The following is a 14,171-nucleotide window of genomic DNA, read 5'->3' on the forward strand; positions in this document are numbered from 1 at the left end:
GGGGGTCGGTTGGCAGACTTTGCTCAGAAATGGACTTCGCTCAGAAATGGACTTCAATCACAACAGACTCTTGGGTACCAGACTCGAGTTTACAAGTCCTCCACCTCAACCTCTCAGGTTTCCCAATCAACCCACTCCGGTCCCAAAGGACTCTGCTCGGCGGAGCATTTTAGAGAAAGTGATCGCTCTCCTGCATGAAAAGAAGGCTATACTCCCTCTTCCTATCCAGGAAAGAGAACGTCATCGCAGATGCACTCTCACAGGGTCGAGCAGTGCCAACAGAGTGGTCCCTCCACCGTCCGACAAATATTCAATATTCTGGGCACACCTCACATAGACCTGTTTGCATCCCATCTCAACAACCAGCTTCCAACCTTTTGCACACGTCACGCTCATCCTCTAGCTTGGGCGTCGGACTCCCTGAGCCTCGATTGGACAGGCCTCCTGGGGTACACTTTTCCTCCAATTTCCCTGTTACCTCGAGTACTGCAAAAGATGAAACGACAGAACTGCAAGATAATTCTGGTTGCCCCTCTTTGGCCAAGGCAGGTGTGGTTCCCTCCTGATCCGGTCTCCCATCATCCTACCGAAGCGTCCCGACCTGTTGACACAACCAGTCACAAAGTTTCGACATCCGGACCCAGACAGTCTCCATCTGTGTGCCTGGATGCTATCAAATCTCACTTCCGAACAGCTGGCCTTTCAGAAGACGCTGCTGCCTTGGCAGCCAAGAGTAGACGTCCTTCAACCAGAAGAACATATGACAATCGCTTACAACATTACATCAAATGGTGCAACAAGAAAGGCTTCAGTCCCCATTCTGCATCTTTAACAGAGGTTGGGGATTTTCTTCTTCACCTGTTTCAATCGGGCCTCCAAAATTCAACCATTCGTGGCTACAGGTCCGCAATTGGGGTTATACATAGAGGATTTGACGATAACACCAATCTTTCTAACAACACTTCCTGGGACCTTGAAAGCGTACTTCTTCATTTGTCAAAATCTCCCTTCGAACCAGCTGGATCCTGCTCTCTTGATCTGCTGACAGTCAAAACAGCCTTTTTGCTAGCAGCCTCCACGGCCCGTCGTAGAAGTGAACTTCACGCTCTGTCCGTAGAACCAGGCCACTTGCGCTGGGAACCAGGGGGCGTTCGTCTAATTCCACACATTGGCTTCCTTACTAAGAACCAGTCCCCAAATTTTTCACCCCCAGATATCTTTGTCCCAAGTCTAACATGTTTTTCAAGCATCAAGGAGGACAAGCTATGGTGCCCTGTCCGCATTCTGAAGTTCTACATCGACCGGACGAAGGGACTGCGGGGTGACACAACGCAGCTATTCATCACGACAGTTCGCCCATACCATGCGGCCTCGACAATTTGTATTTCCCGGTGGATCATTGAAGCTATAAGCCTTACAACAACTCCAGGGCCTGCTGCCACTCAACCTCCTGGGTCAATGCCTGGTCCTCCAAGTAGAGCATACGGAGACCAACCAGCATCAGCTCTGACAGGCGAACCGTTCATTATAGGCCGACACAGGTGCAACATGCATCTACTATGGCCATACCCATTCTACCGACTCTGGAAGAACCGTTAACGGCACGAAGATCTGCCCAGGTTCATTCTCAGCCACCACAGATGCATATGACATCTCAGCTGGCTATGGGTAGACCCTCTCTGCAAGCCTCGAGTACGCCAAAAATGAGTGGAGAGGCATTAAAGGCTCGGGACCAAACTCCAAAAGCTAACCAGGTTCCTATCCGAGCTCACCAAACAAGGAGTATAACTACCTCTTTAGCTCTTTTTCAGGAGGTGGTCATTCCAGAAATTATGCAGGCAGCCTGCTGGAAAAAGCCTTCCAATGTTCACCTCATGCTATCTGCGAGATGTGCTGCAGTCAGACGGCCGCATGGGCAGACGAGTCTTACACTCAGCAGCACAGTCAACAGCCCGGAAACACAGTAAAACTGCCGACTTGACCTCTTAAGAGCACCTCAAGCACAGCAAACTGGTATGTCTTAACAACTCCTGTTTTTCTTTTGTATTCAGGCATAATTCCTTAAGATTTGTACTCTCTGGGCACTACATTGCATGTCCTGTTCCCTCCCTACTGTATCTTGCGGTTTAACGGTGCTACTCTGCATTTGTAGGTATCGGAGGTGAGCTATTTTCTGTAAAAGAATCCCCCAAAATCCACTGGGATGTTCTATTTTATATAAGAAAATACTCACCTCCGATACCTTCCCTCCCAAGGGGTTAGAAAAAAAGGGGACTTTACATACAGGGAAGGCTCAAGTAAAAAGAAGGGCGTTCTTTGTGTGTACTTACGGGACCTGCAGTGCAAGGAGGGGTGCTTTGTTTTTGTTCGGCGGAGTCGCTTGCGCCTGCGCATTGTAAATGCAATTGTAGGTATCGGAGGTGAGTATTTTCTTATATAGAATAGAAAATCCCCGTGGATTTTGGGGGATTCAAGATGTCAACTCTTTGGCTTTGTCAAATAAACTTGCTTTTAATACTCCAAAACTGAGATCTTATATTTGAGATCTCATTTCGCAAAAAAGATTTCTCCACCAACAGGACATAATGCCCAGTCTGTCATGACATTGAACCATCTGAATTTTCCGATAACCTTAGTGTAATTATGGATTCTTCATTGTGCATAGACATGTTAATAATGTTTGCAATGGAGCTATCAGGAAAACATCACAAATTCGCCGCTACCTGGATGAAGCAACTACCCTTCTTCATGCCTTCGTCACTACTAGACTTGATTCCCCCAATTCACTTCTGTATGGACTCCCTGCTCGCCTCGTTTCTTGCCTGCCTCGTTCTCACCATATAACACCTGTACTAACGCAATTGCATTGGCTCCCAGTTCAGTTTCGAAAAGTTTACAAAATTCTTCTTTAACGTTCAAGGCACAAACATGTCCATCTCCTGCTTATTTATCTAAACTTGTTCATCATTGTTCCCCTACTCGGACTTTACGATCATCTCAACATTCATTGCTTTCTACTACTAGAGCTTCTTCCATTTTTCATGGCCACAGATCTTTTTCTTACGCCGCACCGTTTCTTTGGAATAATCTTCCTGTGCATTATACTCGCCAAGCTAATTTTTTAAAGTCCCTGTTGAAAACTAATTTGTTTAAAGCTGCTTTTTTGGTAATTTGCCTATTTGTATCTTGTATCTTTCTCTCGGTGTTTATTTTACAAACAATGCGCTTAGAGGATTTTTGCATTAGGCACTTTACAAATGTCCTATTATTATTACTATTAATTATATTTGGCTAATATATGACTGATTGTATCATATATGACTAATATGTATGGAGGACAAAAAGTGGCCATCTCCTTTTCTCATTTCAGATTCCGCCCGAAAAATCAAGTTTTACTTAGGCAGCCTAAAAGTGGCCATTTGCTTTTTTGCTTTTAAAGGACCACAAGTGAACGTTTTGGTTTGTTGAACACATCAGAACGTGTACCAAATATTTTTTGTAATAAGAGAATCCTATGTATTGAATGGTAGCCGTGAAACTTCCACTGGCGTATTTCCTTTGAGATGCTGCGCCGCCTGCGTGGTCATCACAAAAACACTTCTTCCAGTACCGACTGACCGATGTATGCGATGTTCCCCAACACAAACACAAACACAGTTCGGCAAATTTCCCCAATGCGCATTTCATGGTTCACGTTCACGGGCGGTCCTTTGAAAGCAAAAAAGCAAATGGCCACTTTCCGGCCGCCTAAGTAAAATCTGCTTTTCAGGTAGCAGAAAAGTAGAAGAGTAGAAAAATTGATATAAAAGTCCCATAAATTCTGTTTTTTAGCTTTACTGGCCACTTTTCGTCCTCCATAAGTATGACAAATTATTTACCTCATGTATAGAATCCTCTATTCTGATTGGTTAAAATAGTCAATTGACAATGCCCGCTCTAAAAATAACGCAACTATGATAATATGTATAACGTACGACTAGCGTTCCGTGTCACGGCGCGACCTTTCTTCGCAGACGACCTTTCTCCGTATAGTCAGAGTGTTGTTAATATATTAGAAGAATCTTTATTCGGTACTGTATGTAAAAGAAATATTGACTGCTTAATATTCAGGGAACAGTTATAGTTATGCATGTAAGCCCTCGATGATGTCAAAACCATGGCTATGCCCTAAGCGAACGGGCATAGCCATGGTTTTCACATCACCGTAGGTCTATAATTTTAACTGTGCCCCTCATAGCAGTCAATATTTCCATATTATATGACTAATTTTTTTGTACAACTCATTGTCAATGAATTAACAGCAGAGCACTGGCAGAAGTACCCCTGACTCCACCAGCCTTACTACACCTGAAAATCGTGCATTAATTAGACGAATGCTAATAAAGTGTGCTGATGTGTCAAATCCTACCAGGCCCCTAGAAATGTGTATGGTGTGGGCCAGAAGGATATCACAGGAGTACTTTGCACAAGTAAGTATTGTCGGGATAATTGTTAATGATTTTAAAGCACACACATTTGCTCAAATAAATATACCATTTGGCTTATTTTGGAATTTTCACAATTATAAGACATGTTTGGATGTTTTAATGAAGAAAACATTTCCTGTTGGCCCAGTTGATGAAGTAATCTAAATCTGTTTAACACATTCATTAGCCATTTCCAGGTGTTTTTTGGAGAAGCTTAGTTTTCAGCAAGATATTTGTTTATTAATTTTAGCACTGTGGTATTGTTGTGACTAATTTTTATTACGTGTTTGGGCCAACAGCCCTGAACACCTCTAATTTTTGTTCGTTTTTGTTGTTGTATTGATACTTCTTCTTCTTCTCTACAACCCTTGTCCGCTAACAAAAAAAACTTTCCAAAACTCGTATGAACTTACATGTAGTTAGATGTTCACTAGGAGAAGAAAAATGTGTAGTTACATGTACGTCATGATGACATCTATTCTTGAATTATGAAAATTCAAAGTTTATTATAACAAATATATAAAACTTTTGATCTACATGAGGGATTATAACAATCAATACATCATCGGAACCGTCATTGAAAACTCTGTAAACGCCTCACAGACATGACCCCATTTTGACCTTGTCTTTCGATTCAAAATTCCACCAGTGGTCGTGCGTAAAAATGTTACACATACAAAACGTGTAGAGTCATGCTTCAGTGCTCATCCATAGAGCGCTATGCTTTGCGTCTAATAGTCTTCATTCAAGGGGTTTTCAACAAACAGTTCCCTTAACTCGTATGACCTTATCTTGCGGGTATACCGGAAGGTCAAACTCTGCCTTTATGTTTTTTGTTATCAAATTAATTTTTTGTCATAACTCAAGATTGATATTAAATTTAACGTTGAAACTCATCAGACAAATGAACCTTATAAGCCGGGATGTATAACATGAAACATTTAAGGTCCTGTTGTAATGATGTCATCAATTGTCAAATGGCGTCACCTTAAAGGTGCAGTTTTATAAAAACCATGCATACAAAAAATAGTACATGATCGAGCTGAAACATTACATGTATTTAAGCTGGGATGTGTTACAACCACAATTTGAGGTCGCATCACGAGGACGTCATCAAGTGTCACATGGCCTCACCTTAAAGGTGCACTTTTCACAGGTGTTTATATATTTGAAGTCAAAAATTCCCAATCAAGCTGAAACTTGCATGTATTCAAGTTGGGATATGTATAACATCCAAAAGTCACATTACGTCACCTTAAAGGTGTATAGTTTAACAAGATTCGTTATGTACAGAATCTGATGTGATTCGACCTGAAACTCGCATTTAATCAAGACGCGATGTGTCTCCTTGGTGATGAAGACTGTTCTTTGAGCTAATTGTATACAGAATATATTATTCAAACTAGTACTGTATAGGCCTAACAAAGATAGTATAGAGAAGAACACTGGATTAGACTCACAGTGCAAGACTTTGCACTGGGCTAACCATGCAGGAGGGTCTGTCGATGAGAGCAAACTATAGAGAAGAGACTGATATTAGGAAAGTAAGGACATTATGGGATTGGGGAAGCTTGGTCCTTGACCAGTTCATGGTGATGGTCAAGTGAAGGTCCATTGGGGTATTGGTTGTACATACCACAGGACTGATTTATGGACCTGGGTGTACCCACAAGGATGTGGGATGGAAGTTTGATAATTTAGAACAATTGAGTTACCAGGGTTAAGGTTGGATGGAGCCTGTGTTTATGAGAACAATAAGTAAATACATAAATACTGGTAACAAAAGCTGGATTCAGGGCTTACAGTAGCAATGACACAGCCCGGCTTGACTCCAGATTTGATAGTGAACGGGGCTGACTCTGAGCCATTACGCAGGATGGTGACTGTCATGTCATCATGCAGAAGCCTGACGATGTTAATGAACTTCTGTAGTAGGCACCACGGGGCCACTAGATTGACAGAGTGAGGTCAACAAAAGCAAAGTACAGTTGTTGGTGCTGTTCGCGACATTTTTCAAGCAGTAGACGAGCCACAAAAACCATGTCAGTGGTACCCCTGGTTGGTCTGAAGCCACACTGTGATTCAAGTAAAACTGCCTCAGCAAGAGGGAGAATTCAGTTGAGGAGGATACGGGCAAGTATTTTCCCAGCAATTGAGAGAAGATATAATCCTCGATAGTTACCGCTGCAGAACTTGTCCCCTTTCTTAAAGATTGTGACTATTGTTGCATTTCTTGGGTCTGGGGGAATCTAGCTGTAGAGTAAATTTTTCATGGTGACTACACCAACATTGAAGTTGGATGGGGCACCCTCTGTTGCATTTAGAATCAAGTTTATCAATAACTGTTAATAAAATGTTATAACCTGTAATAAGTATATTAAGATTAAAGGAAATAAAACTTTGAGAAACAGAGGTGATTGTAGAGGTCACAGAAATATTGTGCCAAAAATGCCAGTTGCAAACTTTTAATTGCTGTATTTTAGTAACTGTTTCTTTCTTCATTATGGTTTGCAATGAACTTTTGTTTGCTTTGCCAAACAGACTGATGAGGAGAAAAGAAGAGGACTTCCAGTGGTTATGCCTGTCTTTGATCGTTTAACATGCAGTATTCCGAAGTCTCAGATTTCTTTCACTGAGTATTTCATCATGGACATGTTTGACGCATGGGATGGTAAATATTATTTTTACATTTGAAAATTTTAAATTCTTATGACACATTGTTGTTCAGGGGCCTTTCACAACTATCAACATTTTCACAAGCATACAAATGGTACACTGGGAAGGAGTAGGTAAATGCCGCCATTAAACAGAGCTTCTGGCATTATCTTACATGTAAGTACATTTTTATATATCTTTTATCATCTGTGCTTGTACTAAGCAGGGTGTGCATGTAATTCATATTCTAGTATCTCTATTTAGAATATTGTGTAAAAAAACAAAACATTTTTCTTGTATGAAAGTGGAGAGGGAGGGGGTATTGAAAAAGTGTATGGTTTGAAAGCTTGTGTTGCTGATAATTGTGAACTTTAAGCACCGAATACACAGTACTTTCCAATTTCTATTACAAAAATCACAGGCATATTACGTGGGTGGAATTTTGAACCCATGATCTTTGTAATTCTAGAGCAAACGTCTTACCAAACCACCAAGATTGACTGATAGCTAGAGACAGTTCGCACCCTATATTTTAGCATTGGGTGCAGCATTGATAAAATAGATTTGTATCGGGATGAATATTAATATCTCCTTTATTAGTTCTACAAATAGCTCCCTTGATTAAAGACACTGGACACTATTGGTAATTGTCAAAGACCAGTGTTCTCACTTTGTGTATCTCAACATATGCATAAAACAACAAACCTGTGAAAATTTGAGCTCAATCGGTCGTCAAAGATGCGAGATAATAATGAAAGAAAAAACAACCTTGTCACATGAAGTTGTGTGCTTTCAGATGCTTGATTTCGAGACCTCAAATTCTAAACTTGAGGTCTCAAAAACAAATTTGTGGAAAATTACTTCTTTCTCGAAAACTATGTCACTTCAGAGGGAGCCGTTTCTCACAATGTTTTATACTCTCAACCTCTCCCAAATAATCGTTACCAAGTATGGTTTTATGCTTATAATTATTTTGACTAATTATCAATAGTATCCACTGCCTTTAATCCTTCAAATTCTTTCAAAATCCCACACCATGTTACAGACCACCCAATCCTCACGCATTAGGCGTGAGACTGCCTTACAGGTCTGTCTCAAGCTCACACACACAGAAACCATTTTCTCACGCATTTTGGGGCTAAACCGGGAAAACAATTTGTTTAAATCGCAATGCATTTCTATATCGCACACGTACGTGTAAACAGAAAACGCAATCTTCACAACTTGAACAATCTTCAAATTGCACACAGTTTTTCAGAATCGTCAACTTGAGCTATCGTATAAACAGAGCGCAAATTTGCAAATTGGGCACCCTTTTGCTCTCCCAGCAGATTCAGCTGACAATTCGGCAGAGTGCAAAACGCACAAGTTTGTCCTGATTCGTTTAGCAAATTCGTTCAATGCACTCCACGAGCATATAGACTCTACTCAACAGGCAAAAGAAATTTTTTAATCAAAAGTATTAGTAAAAAAAAATTCTTTTTGGGGGGAAATAACATTAATTGCGCACCCTTTTGCTTTCCCAGCAGATTTAGGCTGACAATTCGGCAGAGCGCAAAACGCTGATTGCGCACAAGTTTGTCCTGATTCGTTTAGCAAATTCGTTCAATGCACTCCACGAGCATACACTCTACCCAACAGGCAGAAATTTTTTAATCAAAAGTATTAGTATAAAAAAATTCTGTAGGGGGGGAACTAATCCTCTTTTGCATCTCATGTGAGTTTTAAGTATACTGAAGAGGTTTTTGATGCATTTTGAAATTTTTGTTCCTGTATAAACTTCTGGGGGGGGGGGGGGGTTTCGCGGAAAAAATCTTTTTCTGGCAGCGGTTCCGTTTTTCGAGTTTAAAAAAGGCCATCCAAGATGAATGTTGTTTTTTTTATGGGGGGGGGGGGTCTGCTTTGAAAAAATACACATAGCTGGCTTTTAAACTTCGCATCTCTGATGTTAAATGTCTATCATCAGCTGGTATTAGTAACATTACCATTTGCAATTGCAGTCCTTATAGGTACATACATGTACATGTTTTTACGTTCTCAAAAAGCAGCACAACAAATAAGGCAGCCAAACTACCATGTTGCATTCATAATTTGTGACTGGTATCCTGCACACATTTCTGCTTGCATTTTTCTGCTTAACCCTTTGGTGCACAGATTAACTTTTTTTAAAGCCAAAAAAAGAACATGCTCAACTGGGTTTTTTTTCTACAAGTTTCAATAGCACCCCCTATTACATTACATCAAACGAAAGCTCAACACTTGCTCTTAAAAGAACTCGTTGCCTTGGATTGGTCGAGTTGGTCTTTGAAAAGCGTTTGTAACCGTTTAGAATACAATGATCCACACAAATTTTCCTCGAAATTGCGTGGTTTTCCTTATACTTTGCATGGTCGGCCATTTGTGGGAGTCAAAAATATGACTCCCATAAATGGCCGACCGTGTAAATCGACGAGGTAAATGAAAAACCACGAAATTTCGAGTGACACTTGTGTGGATCATTATATTCTACTTTTAAAACATCTTTCTAACCATATGCATTTTATAACGGTTACAAACGCTTTTCAAAGACCAACTCGACCGATCCAAGGCCTTTAACAATGGAATGAGGGCGATATATTTGGGGTGTAGTTTTTAAGTTATGACTGTTTATAAAAGTCCAATTTGACATGTTTGTTTATGGTCACTAGCAACCGCCTTGTGCACCAAAGGGTTAAGCACCTCTATGTAATTTGGCCCTGACAACAACTTGTGCAGTTCCACAAGAACAATGAGAAAAACAAAATTACAGAGAAAATACACAGAGGTCTTAAGGTAACATTGCTGTCTTCAAATCATGGAAACTTTTGTTTCATATTTCAACACTCTACATGTACATGTACCTTGTCCTTTAAACTTTATAAAGAGTCCTTCAGTGTATTCCAAATGAGGTGATGAGCAGGTTGGACATTTTAAGAAAATGTATTGTGCCATACTTTGCTTCAGTTTTGAGAAGCAAGTTATACACAGAAGAAGGTCATTACTAATGATAAGTGCACTTTGAGGAAGAGTTGGTTTCAGATTTTAATTGCATTTGAAAAGCTTGAGGTGAGGTGAGCCTATTTATTAAGATGATACCATTCTCATCTGGAAAAGGTTATCTCTTGCAGCTTTTATCGACTGTCCGGAGGTCATGGAAAATCTTCATTACAACTACAAGTACTGGACGATGGAGGAGGAGAATGAACGAAGGATAAAAGAAGAGAGGGAAAGAGAGAAAGAGAACAAATACAAGGATAAGGGGAAAAAATAGTACAACACTTTTTGCTAACAAAATTATTTTCTTAAATGTGTAAATTAATAAGTTAACTGTCATTTCAGGTAAATACTTGACATTTTTGTCCACATACATGTACCTTATGGGTGGAAGGGTAAACAGAATTGACTTTTCAAACAAATTATATAGCCCGTTTCATAAAACAGTTTATATCACTTCAAAGTATCATCCTTGGCTTTAACTTTCACCCTTGTGCTATTTTTGGAACATGTATTGAACATGTTTGTAGAACTTGCAAAATTGACATTTTAACCCTATTTTTGGCCCTCAAAATGTCAACTTGCAAGGGTCTTAAAATATATTCCTTTCCGTTGTGATTAGTGCCAATGTTGGTCTTTTCATTTCTGGTGAGAAAACATTTGGCAATTGTATCCTGTTGTGACAGTTCTGCCTTCAAAATAGTTTGTATTCCCAAAACAGGGAAAAATGCATTTTTGCACAAGTGTTTTATCCCTAGACAAAAAATAATACCAATAATGACCCTACCCGAAAGAGAAATATTCTGAGACCCCTAGAATCTGAAGACAGCACAACCTTTCTTACTCTTAACGATGTGCAGGGGAATTTCTAAATGTTACTTTCACCAAAGGAGGTGCTTTTCACAACACTTTGTTGTACCATGTAAAACATGATTTATGTCATCAAAACTTCCTGTACAATGTTGAGTTATCCATAAGCCGAGTGCTTAGGAAAAGTTGTTGGATTGATGGATTAATGTTATTAATTCAAACTGAAGGAAAAACTTCAAAATGCATTTTTCCCTGTTTTGGGATAAAGTTTATTTTTGAGTACCGGAACAACAGGATACAATTGACCAGGTTTTTCTCACAGTAATGAAAAGACTGTTGGCCCTAATAACAACTGACAGGAAAATACTCTGAGATCCCTGGCAAGTTGACTTTTTGAGGGCATAAAATAGGGTAAATTTTTGCAAGTTCTGCGAACATGCTCTATACACCAATACATGTTCTAAAAATTGGATAACAGCAAAATTTATAGCAATAGTTTTTCTGTATCAAGTAATTAGAATGATACTTTGTAGCGATATAAAAGGTTTTATGAAATAATTTTTGCATTTTGGTGGGATGGAGTTATAAATATTAGCTAAAAAAAAAATTTTTATGACCCCAAAATTTGCCTAAATTGTACCCCAAAAAACAAATGAGCTGTAACAATGGCAACAGGCTATATGATTTGAAAAGTTGATACTGTTTTCTTGCACCCCAAGTCCCTTCCACGCACGAAGGATTTTGGTTTTGACCAGAAAATTTAAAGTATTTACTTGAAATGACACTTAATACGCCAAGTGTTCCTCAACTCTCATCAACAAATAATTAGCTGTTCCGACGTACATGTACATGGAGTGGTCGGAAAAGCTATTGAAATCAAGTATAAAAGAGTCAGATCCTACAATGTATGTCATATTAAAGCTTAGGTATTGGAGTTACAGTTATAGTTAGCTTAAAATAATCAATTAATTGATTAATTGACACAAGTATTTAATTAGCCATTTTTTTAGACCACCATATACCAAGAAATATACCTCCGATCGTCAAACTTGTTCCGATGTTGTACTTTTGGGGTACTGTATAACTATTCTATGGCTTTAAATTCTGGACAAAATGTCACCATGACGTCATGTACATGTATTGCACAGTTTGTGTATGTGCACAAACACAATGGCTCTTCAAATGTTAAATGTACAACTGGTCAAAAACACAATAACTTCAAAATTATTTATCTGTTTGTTTCCTAAATTTCATATTCTGTGTTGAAAAATTAACTGGTTTTAATAAGAGATGTTCTGTCTATAATTAGTGAATAATTATAAGTGGTACATTGTGTAGTACTTCATAAACTGGATGTACATGTACAATGTACATGTAGTCATTACTCTCATATTATTGTTAAACCTTCTTTATGGTAAATGCCATATTACAGTGTGGACCTGAATGAGTTGTGGACTTACTTGAGGGGATGTTATTGTTGGAACTGCGTTGCTTATTTTTGTTTTCTTACCGTGTTCTGGGCCAATTACTTTGTACATGTACAAAGTATAACAATCCATTGGATTTGTACACAACCAATACATTGTACATTAGATTCCTATGAAGGTTTAGGGTTTCGTTAAAACGAACGTACGTTTTAGCAGCCAAAGAGTGACCGACTGGTACTGATTCCTGTAGTGGTAATGCATCAGGTACCACAGCAAGCATGTTGACTAACACCAGTTCCTGTGGTACAGAAAATGCCTGTGGTTCTGTGGGGAACATCAGGTACCACAGGAAATACTAACTACCACAGCCAGTCGCTGATATTACCACACAAGTGTAGTTATGGGTTCCTGTAGTACATTATATTCCTGTAGTATTTTGTGCGGTACATCAAGGTGTACCACAGGAAATATCATTTTACAACAGCCAATCTGTAGACATTACCACACAAGTTCCTGTGGTATTTAATATTCCTGTGGTATTTTTGGAGGACCACTCATGTACCACAGGAAGTATTACTTACCACAGGCAGTTTTTGACATTACCATTATACGAGTGTACATGTGGTTAGGAGTTCCTGTGGTACTTGATATTCCTGTAGTACTTTGTGTGGTAACATCAGGTACCACAGGAAATATTGTTTTACCACAGCCAGCTTGTAGACCTTACCACACAAGTTCCTGTGGTACTTAATACTCCTGTGGTATTTTGTGTGGTAACAGCAAGTACCACAGGGGTTACCACAGGAAATTTGTGTAAGGGAGGGGTTTTGTAAAAGGCATTGGATTGGGGTAAGTATAACATGTACATGTACATACCATCTTGTACCTTATCAAATTTATTAGTATGAAAAACTCACTTTTGTTACTACGACGTCATGAGGTGTCAAGTTATGGTAATTAAAAGCTTTCATGAGTGTTTTTTTGCAGCACCATACATGTACATGTATCTCAAGAAGTACTTGGCCAATTTCAACTCTTTTTTTTAGTAAAAAGTACACTTCTTAGGCATAGGATAGTAGCCTTGGGTAACCGTGACCCCAAGTTGACCTTTGCTTCCGGGTCAACCGGAATTTGGACCATAATATCTCAAGAACTACAACCAATTTTCAAACTTTTTCAGGTATAGACTCCTTAAAATAATAGACCTTTGTCACTGTGTGGTCCTCTTAATTTTACTCCATTTCAGCTCATTGTAACCAAACTGAGGCTGCCTGGATGAAATAATAGTCTGGTGCCATGCGCAATGAGTGTTAGCATTCATTACTGTTATTGGAAACAGGGAACATGACCAAGATGGTGACAGCGTGATAAAGGTCTATAGGCATTAAATATTAAATTTGAAAAACTATGACCCTGTGTTGACCTCTACATCCGGGTCAACCGGAAGTGGGACCCTATCTCAAAAAGTACAGTCAATGTTCAAACTTTTTTCAGTTATAGACACTTTAAGACATTAAAAACATTAACTTTGAAAAACCGTGACCCCATGTTAACCTCTACTTCTCGGTCAACCGGATGTAAGTGGGACCATATCTCCGATCTACACAATCAAACTTCAACTTTCAGTTATAGACTAGCTTGGGCATTGTAAATTAGCCTTTCGTAACCGTGACCCCATGTTGACCTTTACTTAAGGGTCAATCAGAAACTGTAAGTGGGATTGTATATCAAGAACTACACAATATTTTTCAAACCTTTTTTTTTCTTCAGTAATAGACTCATGGGCATTTAATTGAAGCAC

At 39.2% G+C, this 14,171-nt stretch overlaps 1 protein-coding gene across 2 annotated transcripts in view; it reads left to right on the forward strand.

Moving 5' to 3' along the window:
• Positions 1-13,689, forward strand: part of LOC117295510 (high affinity cAMP-specific and IBMX-insensitive 3',5'-cyclic phosphodiesterase 8B-like) — a 186,790-nt gene extending 173,101 nt beyond the window's left edge. The window contains exons 18-20 of one of the 2 annotated variants that reach the window (XM_033778196.1): positions 4,302-4,469; positions 7,008-7,137; positions 10,268-13,689. In XM_033778196.1, coding sequence (XP_033634087.1) covers positions 4,302-4,469; positions 7,008-7,137; positions 10,268-10,410 — 441 coding nt within the window. In that variant the 3' untranslated portion in view covers positions 10,411-13,689. The remainder of the gene's footprint in view (positions 1-4,301; positions 4,470-7,007; positions 7,138-10,267) is intronic. The other variant, XM_033778197.1, reaches the window with a different exon arrangement.
• The last annotated feature ends 482 nt before the right edge of the window (positions 13,690-14,171 follow it).

Source organism: Asterias rubens, chromosome 10 (genome assembly GCF_902459465.1).
Source record: "Asterias rubens chromosome 10, eAstRub1.3, whole genome shotgun sequence".
Classification (NCBI taxonomy): Eukaryota; Metazoa; Echinodermata; class Asteroidea; order Forcipulatida; family Asteriidae; genus Asterias; species Asterias rubens.